The 13,691-nt window shown below is 38.1% G+C and overlaps 2 protein-coding genes across 2 annotated transcripts; one reads left to right on the plus strand and one right to left on the minus strand.

Annotated features, from left to right (window-relative positions):
- LOC109724035 (CBL-interacting protein kinase 18-like) lies at positions 3,629 to 6,501 on the plus strand. The gene is made up of 2 exons (XM_020252647.1): positions 3,629 to 3,794; positions 4,607 to 6,501. Exon 2 carries the CDS (start codon positions 4,945 to 4,947, stop codon positions 6,271 to 6,273), a length of 1,329 nt encoding a protein of 442 aa, XP_020108236.1. The 5' UTR covers positions 3,629 to 3,794; positions 4,607 to 4,944; the 3' UTR covers positions 6,274 to 6,501.
- Positions 10,650 to 12,745, minus strand: LOC109723711 (adenine/guanine permease AZG1). Its single transcript, XM_020252174.1, has 3 exons — positions 12,201 to 12,745; positions 11,518 to 12,118; positions 10,650 to 11,421 (listed from the first exon to the last, which is right to left on the minus strand). Exons 1-3 carry the CDS (start codon positions 12,634 to 12,636, stop codon positions 10,782 to 10,784), a joined length of 1,677 nt encoding a protein of 558 aa, XP_020107763.1. The 5' UTR covers positions 12,637 to 12,745; the 3' UTR covers positions 10,650 to 10,781.

Consider the following 13,691-nt stretch of genomic DNA (forward strand, 5'->3'; position numbering starts at 1 on the left):
AGATCGTTTTGGACCGTCAAATTAACGCCGAGGGCCTCGGGAGTTTTGGCTTTGTGTGGGGGTCTACATTTATTAATGGCCGTCCAATTCTAGGACCATGTTAATGATGCAACCGCAGCCGTTCATAAAAAATGCACTAAAAACTTACTAGTAGTGTTCGGCACGAATTTTAAAGTCCAGCCTCGAGGAGGAGGAAGTCTCCTTTTTAGAAAAAAATGTAGTAACGTTTTTTAAAAAATTGTAATTGGTTGGAGTCTTGGAGACGTCACATGACATGACTGTTATATTTTAAACTTTTTCTTCCGCAGATTCAAAGTAATTGTGATATTTATAGTAAAAAATAATTTAATCTAAAATTACATATTATTAAATTCTGATGTTGATACTATTAAGGTGCGTTTGGTTCGCGCTATTTTTTAAAAATTTTTAGTAATCTAATGAAAATAAAAAAATATGACGGTATTTGGCTAAACGCACTAAGTAATCTAGTTGGTAATATTGGATTCACTTGGTAATAAGATTCACACCAAAGTACTAATCTTATTCCCTTGAGGGAGGGTGGGTATTCTCATATTAATGAATTTGGGTAATCATAATATGTCTAATCTATTTCTTTCTTTCTACCCGCCGGCTAATTGATATTATTTTTCGTTACACTCTAATCTTATATCTCTTTTTAAACTTATTTTTCTCTCTAAAATTTAACTTTTTTTCTCTCTCTAAACTAAGCTTTCTCTCTCTCTCTCTTTCTAAAATTTTAACTCTCTCACTCCCTCTAATTTCGACTATATTTTTCTTTCTATTTTTTTAATTATGCTCTTTCTCTAACTTATACTTTCTCTTCCTTTTTTCTAAAAAGATGTTGAAACTTTTGATAACATTATCTAAAATTAAATAAATAAATAAATAAATTAATTGTATATTTTTTGTAATATTAAATAACATGGCTAATTAATCTTACCGTGCGAACCAAACATAGGAATTCCACATTCTTAGTAATAAAATGAATAGTAATAAAATTCTCGGAGATCTTTTATTACTAGTAATATTTCATAATGCGAACCAAACGCAACACCCTTAGAGTTATTTTTTAGATCGAACATCTCGCAATGTTAATCTTTTGAGTTATAAATGCTTTTCTATGCGATGTTGAAAAAATCAAATATTCTTCAAAACAATTTTGACAATTTGTAGTAGAGAATTAATTAATTAATAATTTGAGTCATATTTAGAGTTGGGCTCTTGGTACAAATCAACAACTATGGACACGTGTACGGCTGTTACCGTTTCAGGTTTTAGAAATTTAGAATGAACAAGCTAGTTGGTGGCTCACCAGCCCCGATTTATTAATGGGTCCCACACGTAGATAATAAAAATTTAAAAATAATAAATTAATTATTAAAATAATCAACAAGTAGACTTGATGTTTACGATAATAATGAGGTTTAAATTTTTTAAATTTGTGGTTCCTTTCAATTTATGTGACTTTCTTTTTTTTTTTGAGAAAAATTTATGTGACTATTGTACGTTGAGATTCCCGGGCTAATTAAGAATGGGACCCTGAAGTTTAATTATATAAGAAAAATAACCCTTTGAATCTTTAGAAGCGTGGGGAATTATAAAGACCCCGAGCCAAATTTGTATGGTGCTACATCAATTTCTTTTCCTTTTATATTTATATATATAATTTTTTTTTTGAATTTGATCTGTAGGTCCTTTTTTATTTTTAGTTGAAATGCACTTTAGTTACCATTTTCCATTTTTTTTTAACAATATAAGTACAAATTTATTTAATTTTATATAATGTGAATTTATATCATAATGAGAAATTTAGAGGCGCCCCTTGCATTAATTGCTATCAAAGCTTTCCCACTCGACACAAGCGTACACGCATATCCTACTCCCCACTCCAGAGAGGTTGGAGGTTAAATTTTAAAAAATAGGCTGGAATTGAACTTCTGACCTTCGAATTATTTATACAATACACATTAGTTACTCTACCAGTTCGGTATTAGCGCGAGTGGGAAAAAAGTTGGTGGTTGATATATGAGGTTTCAAGATCGAATCCTAATTGATTTATATTTTCAATTAAATATATTTCTAAAAAGATAAACGAAACGGATAGTATATTATCTTTCTATAAAAAAAATGTGCAGTATTTAAAGTTAGTGGGATTTCACTTTGCTTTGGATGTGACCTCAAAAGATATTTGAGGACATCTTAAATTATAAATACAAATCTGTTTAATTTTATATAATGTGAATTTATATCATAATGAGAATTTTAAAGGTGCCACTTTGCATTAATTGCTATCAAAGCTTTCCCACTCGACACACGCGTACACGCATCCTACTCCCCACTCAAGAGAGGTCGGAGGTGAAATTTCTAAAATTAGAGAGAAATTGAACTTCTACCTCCGAATTATTCATATAATACACACTATTTGTCCTACCTGCTTGGTGCAATTGCAACATACTAAATGTTTTGATGCGTATAGAATGTGAAGAGTTTCTTTACAAATTGTAAAAAATAAAAATTATAAATGCAATCTTAAAATAAACTAAAATTTTGATGCGTATAGAATGTGAAGAGTTTCTTTATCTATTGGCCTAAATGTTTTATTGAGCTAGATCTTCAGCAAATTATGCTAGTAGTTAAAAAAAAAGATTCAAGGATATCAACAAAAGCAAGGACACGGCACCAAAGATAAATGCGAGTTAAGTAAATTTTTTTTTAAAACAGTATAATAAAAATTATCTAAAATAATTAGATGTTTAATGAAAATAGCATTTATGTTGATAAAATATATGCATCAAACCCTCAATCAGTAATCCAATTGATTACTATTCTACTTCTAAATTTTAAGTCTATTTCAAGTGAGGTATCGGACGTGTGACAATAAATTTAATTCAAAAATAATATAAATGTTTCGATACTTTTCCTTGGCTTGTGTTAAAAATTTTCTCCAAATAAAACAACGCTACCAGAATATTTTGCCCAGAAACCGCCTCCCCCGCGCGCGAGCACACACATACAAAACAGAAAAAAAAAAAAAAGAAAAAAAAAGTAAGCTTTAAGTACCACCCTTATAGTTTCGTATTTTTTTACTTTAATACCATATAATTTAAGGTGTATTAATTTAATATCTTATAATTTTATTTTTTCTTTTCGTCAGCTTTTTTATTAATATTTTATTAAATTATACATAAAAAATTTTAGATATTTTATCTAGATTTATCGAATATTCATTTTAGTATTTTTTAGTTTTAACTTTTTTACTAATTTAACGAAAAATATTATTAAAAAAAATAATAAAAAAATAAAAATAAAATTATAGGTACTAAATTGATACATTTTAAATTAAAAGATACTAAAATAAAAAAAAATGAAATCAGGTGGTGGCATTTAAAATTTTTTCTTAAAAAAAAAATGAAGCCCCAATTATTGCCGGGTGGAGAAAAAAAAATGAAGCCCCAATTATTGCCGGGTCCACCCAACGGCTACAAGGAGGACCGGGGGGCATTTTGGTAATTTCACTACGAAGGTCGTCCACCGAGGACTCTTTCGAAAAGGAATAGTCGCCGAATCCGGAGCGTATATTACACAACTATAAAAAGGGGGTGTAACAAGAGCGTTAGGGTTCTCTAATTCCTCTAAAAATCCCTTTTTTACATCAGTGTGTAAAACCCGCCCCCACCCAACCCCACTCTCTCTCTCGATCTCAATTCCTCGTCGCATCTCCTCGCAAAAGCGATAATTTTTCCTGTAATTCGCATCGTCCCAGCTGGGAATTGGTACGAATTTCACAAGTTTTGCAAATATCTCTCTTCTTAATTTTTTGGGCACTGTTTCCATCATGAGTTGTTAGGATTTGGCTATGTTTTTTCGGTTTTTGAGTTGAATCATCAAGTTAGTAGAGTTTTTGTTAATTAGATTAAAGATTCTGGTTTCTAAAAGAATGGTTTTTATGGTTTGTTTTTCATTCTCTTTTTTGTTGATGATGGTGTCACCACTTTTCACTGGTTTTTTCTCCTAGTCTTTTTCGTGTTGAAAAATTAAATGGTTTTTGCTCTTGTTCCTACGTATTTTATTGTTTTGTTTTCGCGGTGGATTTGTTCTTAGATACTTATATTTATTTATATCCATAAATCTAAGTGCAAATCATTGGGAAATTCATGGTATAGGCTATAGATTCTTTGTCGCTTGGAAATTAGGTTTTTTTTTAAAAAAAATTTCAAAGCTAGGTCTAAGATTCTTAAGATCATTTGACTTCTTTGGGTATATACTTTTTCAAAATACAACGTTTCTAATAGTTAGGTAACTTTTGTGGTCTCAAGTGTAGAGTTGAGCTAGGAAAGTTGTCATTTTATTATTATTAGTCATTTGAAGTTGACATATTGGAAATTTGAGTCAGTTATGTATAGAAATTTTTTTTTGGTACTCTGTTTTATATATTTCTACCTCATCTAGCTATTTTTTTAAACAGTTATTTGATCAATGTTTCAGGAATAAAAGCATGTAAAGATTATTCATTTTAATTTAAGAGCTTAGAGAATTAAAGGTCCTTTTTTTTTTGTCTGATTTTCAATTATTTTTCTCTTTACAGTATTCGGCTAAAAATCGGAAGCAAAACATCAGGGAATGCTGAAAGATGTGCTTGAACGCCAGGATATTCTCTTCTGAGGAAAATTTGGGCATAGCTCGGTTTAAGCCGCGGGCTTTTCTAATCCTTGATGATTTGGGAGTGCAAATCCACACCCTTCCTGTGCTCCGCATGTGCGCTCCCGATGGAGCTACAAATATTAAAAAAACCGTCTTTTTAGATCCCGACCTCGGTGGAGACGGTTGAGTTCTTCTTCGCCTCTCTTTATAAAAGCATTTTGTAGAAAATCCGCCCGAGAGCAGTTAGAAGAATTGATTCTGTGCTATAGAAATACCGTAGACATGGCGACGGAAAATAAGGGAAGCATTCTGATGCAAAGATATGAGATAGGGAAATTATTAGGGCAGGGAACGTTCGCGAAGGTCTACCATGGTAGGAACCTTAGTACTTCGCAGAGCGTCGCCATAAAGGTGATCGACAAAGAGAAGGTCTTAAAGGTTGGTTTGATCGATCAGATCAAGAGAGAGATCTCAGTGATGAAGCTAGTGAGGCACCCGAACATCGTTCAGCTTTATGAGGTCATGGCCACCAAGTCTAAGATATACTTTGTCTTAGAGTATGTGAAGGGCGGAGAGTTGTTTAACAAGGTTTCCAAAGGCAGGCTCAAAGAGGACGCCACGCGAAAGTATTTCCAACAATTGATTAGTGCCGTCGATTTTTGTCACAGCCGAGGGGTTTACCACCGCGACCTGAAGCCGGAGAACCTTTTGCTTGATGAGAACGGGAATCTGAAAATCTCCGATTTCGGGTTGAGTGCTCTTGCTGAATCTAAGAGACAAGATGGCTTGCTCCACACTACTTGCGGTACACCTGCTTATGTTGCTCCTGAGGTGATTAATAGGAAAGGATATGATGGCGCGAAAGCCGATATTTGGTCTTGCGGGGTGATTCTGTTTGTGCTTATGGCCGGGTTCCTGCCTTTCCATGACCCAAATTTAATGGAAATGTATAGAAAGATCGGGAAGGCCGAATTCAAATGCCCTAATTGGTTCCCCCCTGATGTTCGAAGGCTTCTGCTAAGGATCCTCGATCCGAACCCTAGTACGAGGATCTCAATTGCAAGGATCATGGAAAATCCTTGGTTTAGAAAAGGGCTTGACGACAGACTAATCGGATACAAGAGAGAATCAAAAGAAATCGTTCCTGCCGATATTACTACGGTTGTTAATTCTTCAGATGGAGATGGAATTGAGGGGAAACAGGAAGCGGGGAGAATCTCTAACATGAATGCTTTTGATATCATCTCTCTTTCCGCGGGCTTTGATCTTTCTGGTTTGTTCGAGCAGACCGACCAACGGAGAGAAGCGAGATTCACATCGAGCAAACCGGCTTCGACTATCATCTCCAAGCTAGAGGAAATTGCGAGGGGTTTGAGGTTTAAAGTGAAGAAGAAGGACGACGGGGTTTTGAAGTTGGAAGGATCAAAAGAAGGGAGAAAGGGTGTTTTGGCCATCGATGCGGAAATCTTCGAAGTAACTCCTACATTTCATTTAGTAGAGATAAAGAAGACTAATGGGGATACACTGGAGTATCAGAAGGTGTGGAAACAAGAATTTAGGCCGGCGCTTAAAGACATTGTTTGGGCTTGGCAAGGTGAGCAGCAGCAGTAAAACATGCTGAGAACTTCAAACTATCTGGAGGCAATTGTTGTTTTTTGTTCAGAGAATCTGTAGATGTGTTTTGCTTATTGTATTTCTTAACATTATTGCACTCATCCTGCAAGTATAGTAGCTTTGTGTGCTTTGTATCAAGTTCGTAATGGATGTTTAATTCGACGCATGCTTGTCACATTTATTCTTTGAGAACAATGTGTTGTTTAGTCGTATTTTTATTGGATCCGAGAATTGCTGTCCTTTGCGTAGTTTCTCCGAGTTTCATCAGCCATCTTGTTTTCCCAGCTTGTTCACTTTGGCTTCTGGATACTCTTTCAGAAGCAGTCTATATATCAGCTCCATGAACTTCCTGGAGGAATGCTGACGCAGAAAACGGAAAGCAAAAATGTCAGAGGCCTGAAAGTAAAAGTTATGATTTGTTTCTTTTCTACCTGTACTGCAGAGTTTATGGCGTAAAACGTTCCTTGTCCAAAATATTTGCTTGTCCGTATACCTGTTTGAGAGGTTTTTTCCGAGAAATTGCGTGCATTTCAAGTTAATTTGGTGCATTTCTAGAAACCCAATTAATTACATGATCTCGTTGGTGAATTAGTGAATACTGATTTTATGAGCTGTTAATGTGGTAGCCTACGTGATACCGAGGATTTTGATTCGCACATGCATTCAATTGAAGGCGCCGTGTTAGTTTGTTGATTACTTAATACACAATCAATAGAAGAGGAACCCAAAAGCATTTTCCTTAAATTTGTTGTAGAGGTCCCAACTAACCTTTGGGTCCAAGTAAAACGCACCTAAAAAAGTTAGCTTTTTTTCGACAGGTCTAATCAGTTTGCGTTGTAAAAGAACAACTTGCTTGTGTCAAGATTCGCGCGAAGGGCCCCAACAACAAGGGAACAAATTGTATCTCAAACAACAAATTTTTGTATTCTTATATTTATGGCTATGTTTAGGCTTGTCCCCTAAGTATTCCTACCTATGCTCACCTAACTTAAGATTTACAAAAGAGAAATGCTATAGATACGTCAAAATGTACCCCGCACCAATATTCAGAGATCCGACTTAGGCTTAATTTGATATTAAGGTCTATCTGACACTATTAGATAAAATAGAGTTGAGATAAAAGTATATAAAAATATGTTTCTACATTCTCCGGTGGGACTGCAGAATAAATAAAATATTTTTTCATAGTACTTTCTCACTGTACGTAATGCGATCTCGTTGTAATTCCAAACGAAACCTAAGTCATGGAAGTGTAGGGAAACTTGTAAGATTGGTTAGAAATAATTGAGCTTAAACACCAACCCGACATTAGGTCGGCTCGAAGTCTGCCACAACCTGACCAAAATCTGATCCGAAATTTAATGTGAAAATATGGAATAAGACCGATGCCAACGACCCTGTTCGGGTTCTGATCCAAGTTTATATCAAAATGAACCCTAAATCTTAGCTTGGGCTTTCTTGCGAAATCAATCATATTCTGGCCCATATAGGGCCCAAATATTATTTGAAACATGCAAGGGAAAAAAGAATTATTATGATTTGCACCGAAAAATATTACCATTTGTGACAATTTAATTGTTAACTATAACAGTTGTAACCTAAAGTTGTCAAGGGCCCAGATAAGATATAAGAGAGCTTGTTTAGTGCTTCAAATCGCTGGATCGAGCTTTGTTTTGTTTGTTCGAAAGCTTCGTGTCTCGAGAATCGAGATTATACTTATTTTGTGAGAAAGAGGTAGCAAACTACCTGCTTTATTCATTAAACGGAATGAGCTAAGCTTATATGATGAAGGCAGTTGAGGCCTCCTACAAAGGGCGGGAAAGAGAAACCAAAGAAACCAAACAAGAGAAACCCTAAAATAGACATCAAAATATCAAAATATAAACTAAAAAACGGCGGAGGGAGGGATAGAAATCGTCCAGGTTCACGTAACTTCAGTCCAGTCCTTTGTTAAAGTCTTGACGCGATTCACAGCCCGGCTTGCGTTGGGAGGCATCCCACGGAAAATTGTATTATTGCGTTCTATCCATATGACCCACCAGATTGCCGCCAAGCGGGTTAGACTCTTGGATCTCATCGCAACATTGGAGATGCTAGATGTCTCTATCCATACCCCCACGTCCGGTTCACTTGTATCAGTGCCTCCCTCGCACAATGTAATAAATCTGGCAAATACATAGACGCAGAAAAGGTGGTCGCAGCTTTCTGGGAACACCGTGCAATAAATGCACCGTTGGTCTACATGGCACCCTCTGCTGAAAGTAATCTCTTGTGAAGTAAGATCCAGATGAAGATTTTAATTTTGGTCGGCTTTTTTAAACCCCATAGGTGATCGTACATAGAAATCCTCTGGCTTGCGTCGGTTAGAAAATCGTATAGCGACTTAACCGTAAAAATTTGGTTGGAGGTCCATCGCCACTTAAGCATATCCGATGAATAAGTTGGGTTGTATTGAGATAGCCAATTTTTTAGCAGCAAGAGTTGTTGACGTCTACTAGTGGCGTTAACAGTCCCAAAACCTCTGGCAATGAACCGCCATCTCCACCCTTTTTTATTCCAACATTGTGAGGCCGTTACCTCATCATTAGTTATTTTGCAGAAGAGACCTAGAAACCGAGTACTCAGAGTGATTTCTCCGGTCCATATGTCAGTCCACAACCTGATGTTTTTTCCATCACGTAGCACGTACGAAACTCCACATTTAAACACTTCTCTACATCTCATCATACTTCTCCACCACGGGGAAAACATGCAAAATTAGGAGACAAATGCTATGGATTCTTTTGTTTCAAAATAGAGATCGTTTTCTTAAAGTTGATAGTTGACTCAACATCCATCTTCTCGAATATTCCTATGTGTTCTCTTTTGAAACTTTACATCCCCTTTTCAGGTCAAAAGAGGAATCCAAGTATCCAACCTCAAATATCGGATCTAAGCAAGAAATTCAATGATTTTCATTTGGAAATTCGAACCTAGTGCTTCAAATTGTCGCTTCGTTATATGATACACGATGTTTATTATGTCGGCACGAAATCGCAATAAGATTTAGAAATGTTGTATCGTTGTAGGTTCAAAACCCCAAGTTGTACTTTTGTAATGCAAATTGAATAGGGGACTCGAATGATTGCGTACCCTAACTCCAAAGCCAATATAAAAACACTTCGTTCACTTAACAAAATTTTACAATTTTTTCATTACACGCTAACGCTATATCACTCGTCCCGTAAATACCCTCCACATCAACACGATTTTTGTCAAAAAAATGTGATAAATTGAGAGTCTGAACATAACGAAACATGACTAAAATAAAAAAGCTTGGTAGCTGGAGTTTTAAAATCTAAAATGTCATCAAAGTGGTCCATGTGAAATTGATGGTCAATGCTTAATTTTCCACCAAATCATTTACACTCCTATCAAATAACAAAATTGAAAATTCCTTTTTTTTTTCCGAGATATTGGAAAATCCATTAACATCAAGAAAAGTAGTTGTAATATTTTAGTAAAGAGTTGCTGACTGTCCCTGACGCAAGTAGCAAAGGGCTTCCTGGTTGGTATCCGAGGTCCTAATTCGAATCCTATTTGATTCATATTTTCAGCTAAATTTATTTTGAAAAGAAATAAATAAAGTAAGTAACATGCTAACAGTCTCTTAAAAAAAAAAAAAAAAAAAGTAAAGAGTTACTTCAGTGTTTATTTGAAATTTTCTACTCAAATTGGTCACACCTAAACAAGACATTTTGGGCCCAAGGAGTTCAATTTATGTTAATGTAATCTTTTTTTCTTGGAAACAAATTCCACCACATAAATTTGTCCAGCCTCTTTGTAATTAAAGTCAAGCTACAGAAAAAGAAGGATGGAAATAGAGTGGGGCTTTAATCTACCTATCTCTATCTCAACGTGTTTATCTTTAAATCCACAAATTCAACCTCCCTTGAAAGGAGTAAAAAAAAAAGAAAAGAAAAACAAGGTGGCAAAGAAAAAAAACAAAAAAAAAGAAACGAAAAGAAAATGACTTCAATGAATAAGTCAAATTTTAGTGCTCCCAATTTAAACAAATATGATCAGTATTAGGCTCTTTTTTTCTCCTCCTTTTTTGAATCTTTTAGGTCCATATTTTTTTTTTAATTCTCATCCTTGGTAGACTAAAGTATTACTAAAACCGTGAATATAAATTGCTAACTATAACCGACTGTTCCTAACACAAGTGACAAAGGGCTTAGTGGTTGGTACCCAACGTCCCAAGTTCGAATACTAGTTGATTTTTATTTTTAATTAAATTTATTTTTTAGAAAAATAAATGAAACAAATAACGTGCTATTTTTTTCTAAAAAAAATAAATTACTAACTATATTTTTAGTTAATAAATATAGAAATATCAACAATAATGTAACATAGTCACATCTGCATTCGCATTTTTTTTCTCTGTACTTACCACCATAATCAAAGCACCCAACGAAAGAAAAATGAAAAAAAAAACACACGAAAATATCAAAACTATCCAATTTTTAAGCGCACTCCACGCGCTTCTCCTTATGATCACAACTGTCATTACTCGACCCGGCCCCATCGGCCTCATCATGGCCTACGGGCCCATCTTTCACTGTGGGCCCACTCCCAAAACGGGCCAACCCGGCCCAGGCCCAATCAAGCAGGTGCAGTATAATGTAGGTTCCAATCCCCCCGATGAGTCCGTAGGCGATGGAGTACGTGAGGGGCATGAGCAGCAGGGTCATGAACGCCGGGATCGCCTCCTTCATGTCCTGCCAGTCGATCTCGGCCACTGATTTCATCATCAGCACCCCCACGAGCACCAGCGGCGGGCCCACCGCCCACGCCGGGATCGACGCCAGCAGCGGCGTGAAGAAGAAGGCCAGGAAGAAGTACGCCGCCACCGCCACCGCCGTCAGCCCCGTCCGCCCGCCTTCTTTGATCCCCGTCGACGACTCGATGAACGCCGTCACTGGCGACGTGCCCAGCAACGAGCCCGTAACGATGGCCGTCGCGTCCGACATGTACGCAAAGTACTGCCCCTCGAAGTCGCCGTTCTGGTCGACGAAGCCCGCGAAGCGGGCCATCGAGTACAGGGTGCCGGTCGTGTCGAGTATGTCGACGTAGAGGAACGTCACCAGCGCCTCCCAGAAGAACCTGATGATTATACAATTTTATAAAAAAATACTGTTCTCTAGCAACTTAGGAATAAAACAGTAAAATTGTAAATTATTTAACTACGAACCGCCGTACCCCTTTCCGATCCCCTTGAAGCTGAGGGCTCCAGCAGTCGACTTGATGCGGTGCACGTCGACGACCTTCTTGAAGTAGTTGTAGGAGTCGTTCCCCGTCGGAGTGTTGGGGAATGCGGTGACTGAGGTGTGTCGGAACCATGAGACGGCGGTGACAAACACGATGCCGTAGATCATAGCGCCCTTGATGTTCTTGATGAGGCAGAAGGCGATGATGAAGAACCCAACGGCGGCGAGCCAGAACGTTGGGCTCTGCATCTTGCCGCTGAGGCACAAAATTTCGCTGGAGACGGTCCCCCCGGGCAACAACGCGACCGTGCCGTTCGCGAAGGTCTGGACTGGCGCGACAGGCACCCGTGACGACCTGGGGCATGCGCCGAGCGTCACGAGCGTCGAAGAGCTGAATCCGACCAAACCGACGCCTTCATTGTTCTGCAGCCCGATGAAGGCGAGGAACAGCCCGATCCCCGCCGATGAGGAGATTCGGACCGGGCAGGGGACGAGCTTCGCAAGGCGCGCTCGGAGACCGACCGCAGAGATGAGGAGGAAGAAGATTCCCTCAAGAAACACCGCGGCAAGGGCAGTACGGTAGGATAGGTTACCTGTTGAATACAGTGTATAAATATAATATACCATTTTTTAACAACTTAAACTTTTGGTTTGAACCTGTTTGGTTCACATTACCGGATCCATGGAATCCGACGACGGAGTAAGCAAAGTAGGCGTTGGTGCCCATCCCGGGGGCTACGGCCAAGGGGAGGTTGGCGAACGCGCCCATGATGAAGCACCCGATGATGGATGAGGCGGCGGTGGCGACGATGAGGTCGCGGCGGACACGGTCGAGGCACGCCGCATAGCCAGGGTCGACGGGCGGGAACTTGCAGGAGGGGGAGGGGTAGGTGCAGTCGGAGACGGTGCAGGTGGCGCCGGAGTCGGTGAGGATGGAGGCGTTGACGGCGAGGATGTAGGCCATGGTGAGGAAGGTGGTGGTGCCGGCGCGGAGCTCGGTGGAGAAGGTGGAGCCGCGCTCACCGATCTTGAACCGCCTCCCGACCCACGACCGGTCCACCGCCGCGTTGAGCCGGCCGAGCCGGGTCGTGTGAACCGGTGGTGGATCCATGAACCGGATTAAATTGATGAAGAGGAGTGCGCAAGGGGGCCGGAGTGGAGAGTCGGGGAGGGAATTGAGTTTGGGGTGGTTCGTATTGGAATGAAAAAAAGATTCTACAGGTGTTATACGGGATCTATTTCGGGATGAGGGGTAGAAAAGTCAAAGAGAGGGAAAGGTAAGAGATTCTGATTCGTGATTCTTTTCTTTCTTTTTTCGATTTTTATTAAAGGGTGTGGATAATGCTTTCATTTCACCAATAGAGGAACTACGACTATTAAGATGGCTCCCACAAATTATTCCAAACTTTTATTTTTGTCCCAAATGTTTTTGTTTTTGTTTTCTAGTCTTATCTGTAAATTCTGCACCCGAGCCGAGCTGTATAGCAAACATCATAGGAGTTGCTATGCTATACGTAATGATTGTTTGATTATATGTGATTCAAATTTAATCCAAATCTGAGAAGATCTAGTCTCCATTTCACTATTAATTTACAGTTTAAATTACAGGTTTGAGCTGAAAAAATGATTTTGAATATCACAATTTTTTCCAAGTTATATGAATGATCTCAATCGAATGTAATTTAAGGCTATGTTTAGTGTGGGAATAAATCGGGGACAATAAGATTTATCCTCACTATTATGTCCAATGCTTTAAAAAAATAGTAGAAATAATTATTCCACTCAAATCAGATTATTCTAGATAATTCTAATTCTATAATAATTCGGGAACAACTATTACACCATTTTAGTGAAATAAGGTTAATTATTCCGGTCAAACCGGACAACTATTCCAACTATACTGGATGGTTATGCACAGCATAACCTCTTGAGCATATGTTCAGTGTTATTTTTCAGATTTTTTTTTAAGAACAAAAAATTGCCAAGACATTTTTTTTTTTTTTGAGAAAAAGGTAGCACGCTACCCGCTTCATTCAACGGAATGATGAATTAGGCTACAAGGGTGGGGCAGCCAGGCCCCGATAACAGAGAGAGAGAGAGAGAGAGAGAGAGAGAGAGAAAAAAAAAAAAAAAAAAAAAAAAAAAAAAAAAAAAAAAAAAAAAAAA

This window comes from Ananas comosus, linkage group 18, assembly GCF_001540865.1.
Source record: "Ananas comosus cultivar F153 linkage group 18, ASM154086v1, whole genome shotgun sequence".
Classification (NCBI taxonomy): Eukaryota; Viridiplantae; Streptophyta; class Magnoliopsida; order Poales; family Bromeliaceae; genus Ananas; species Ananas comosus.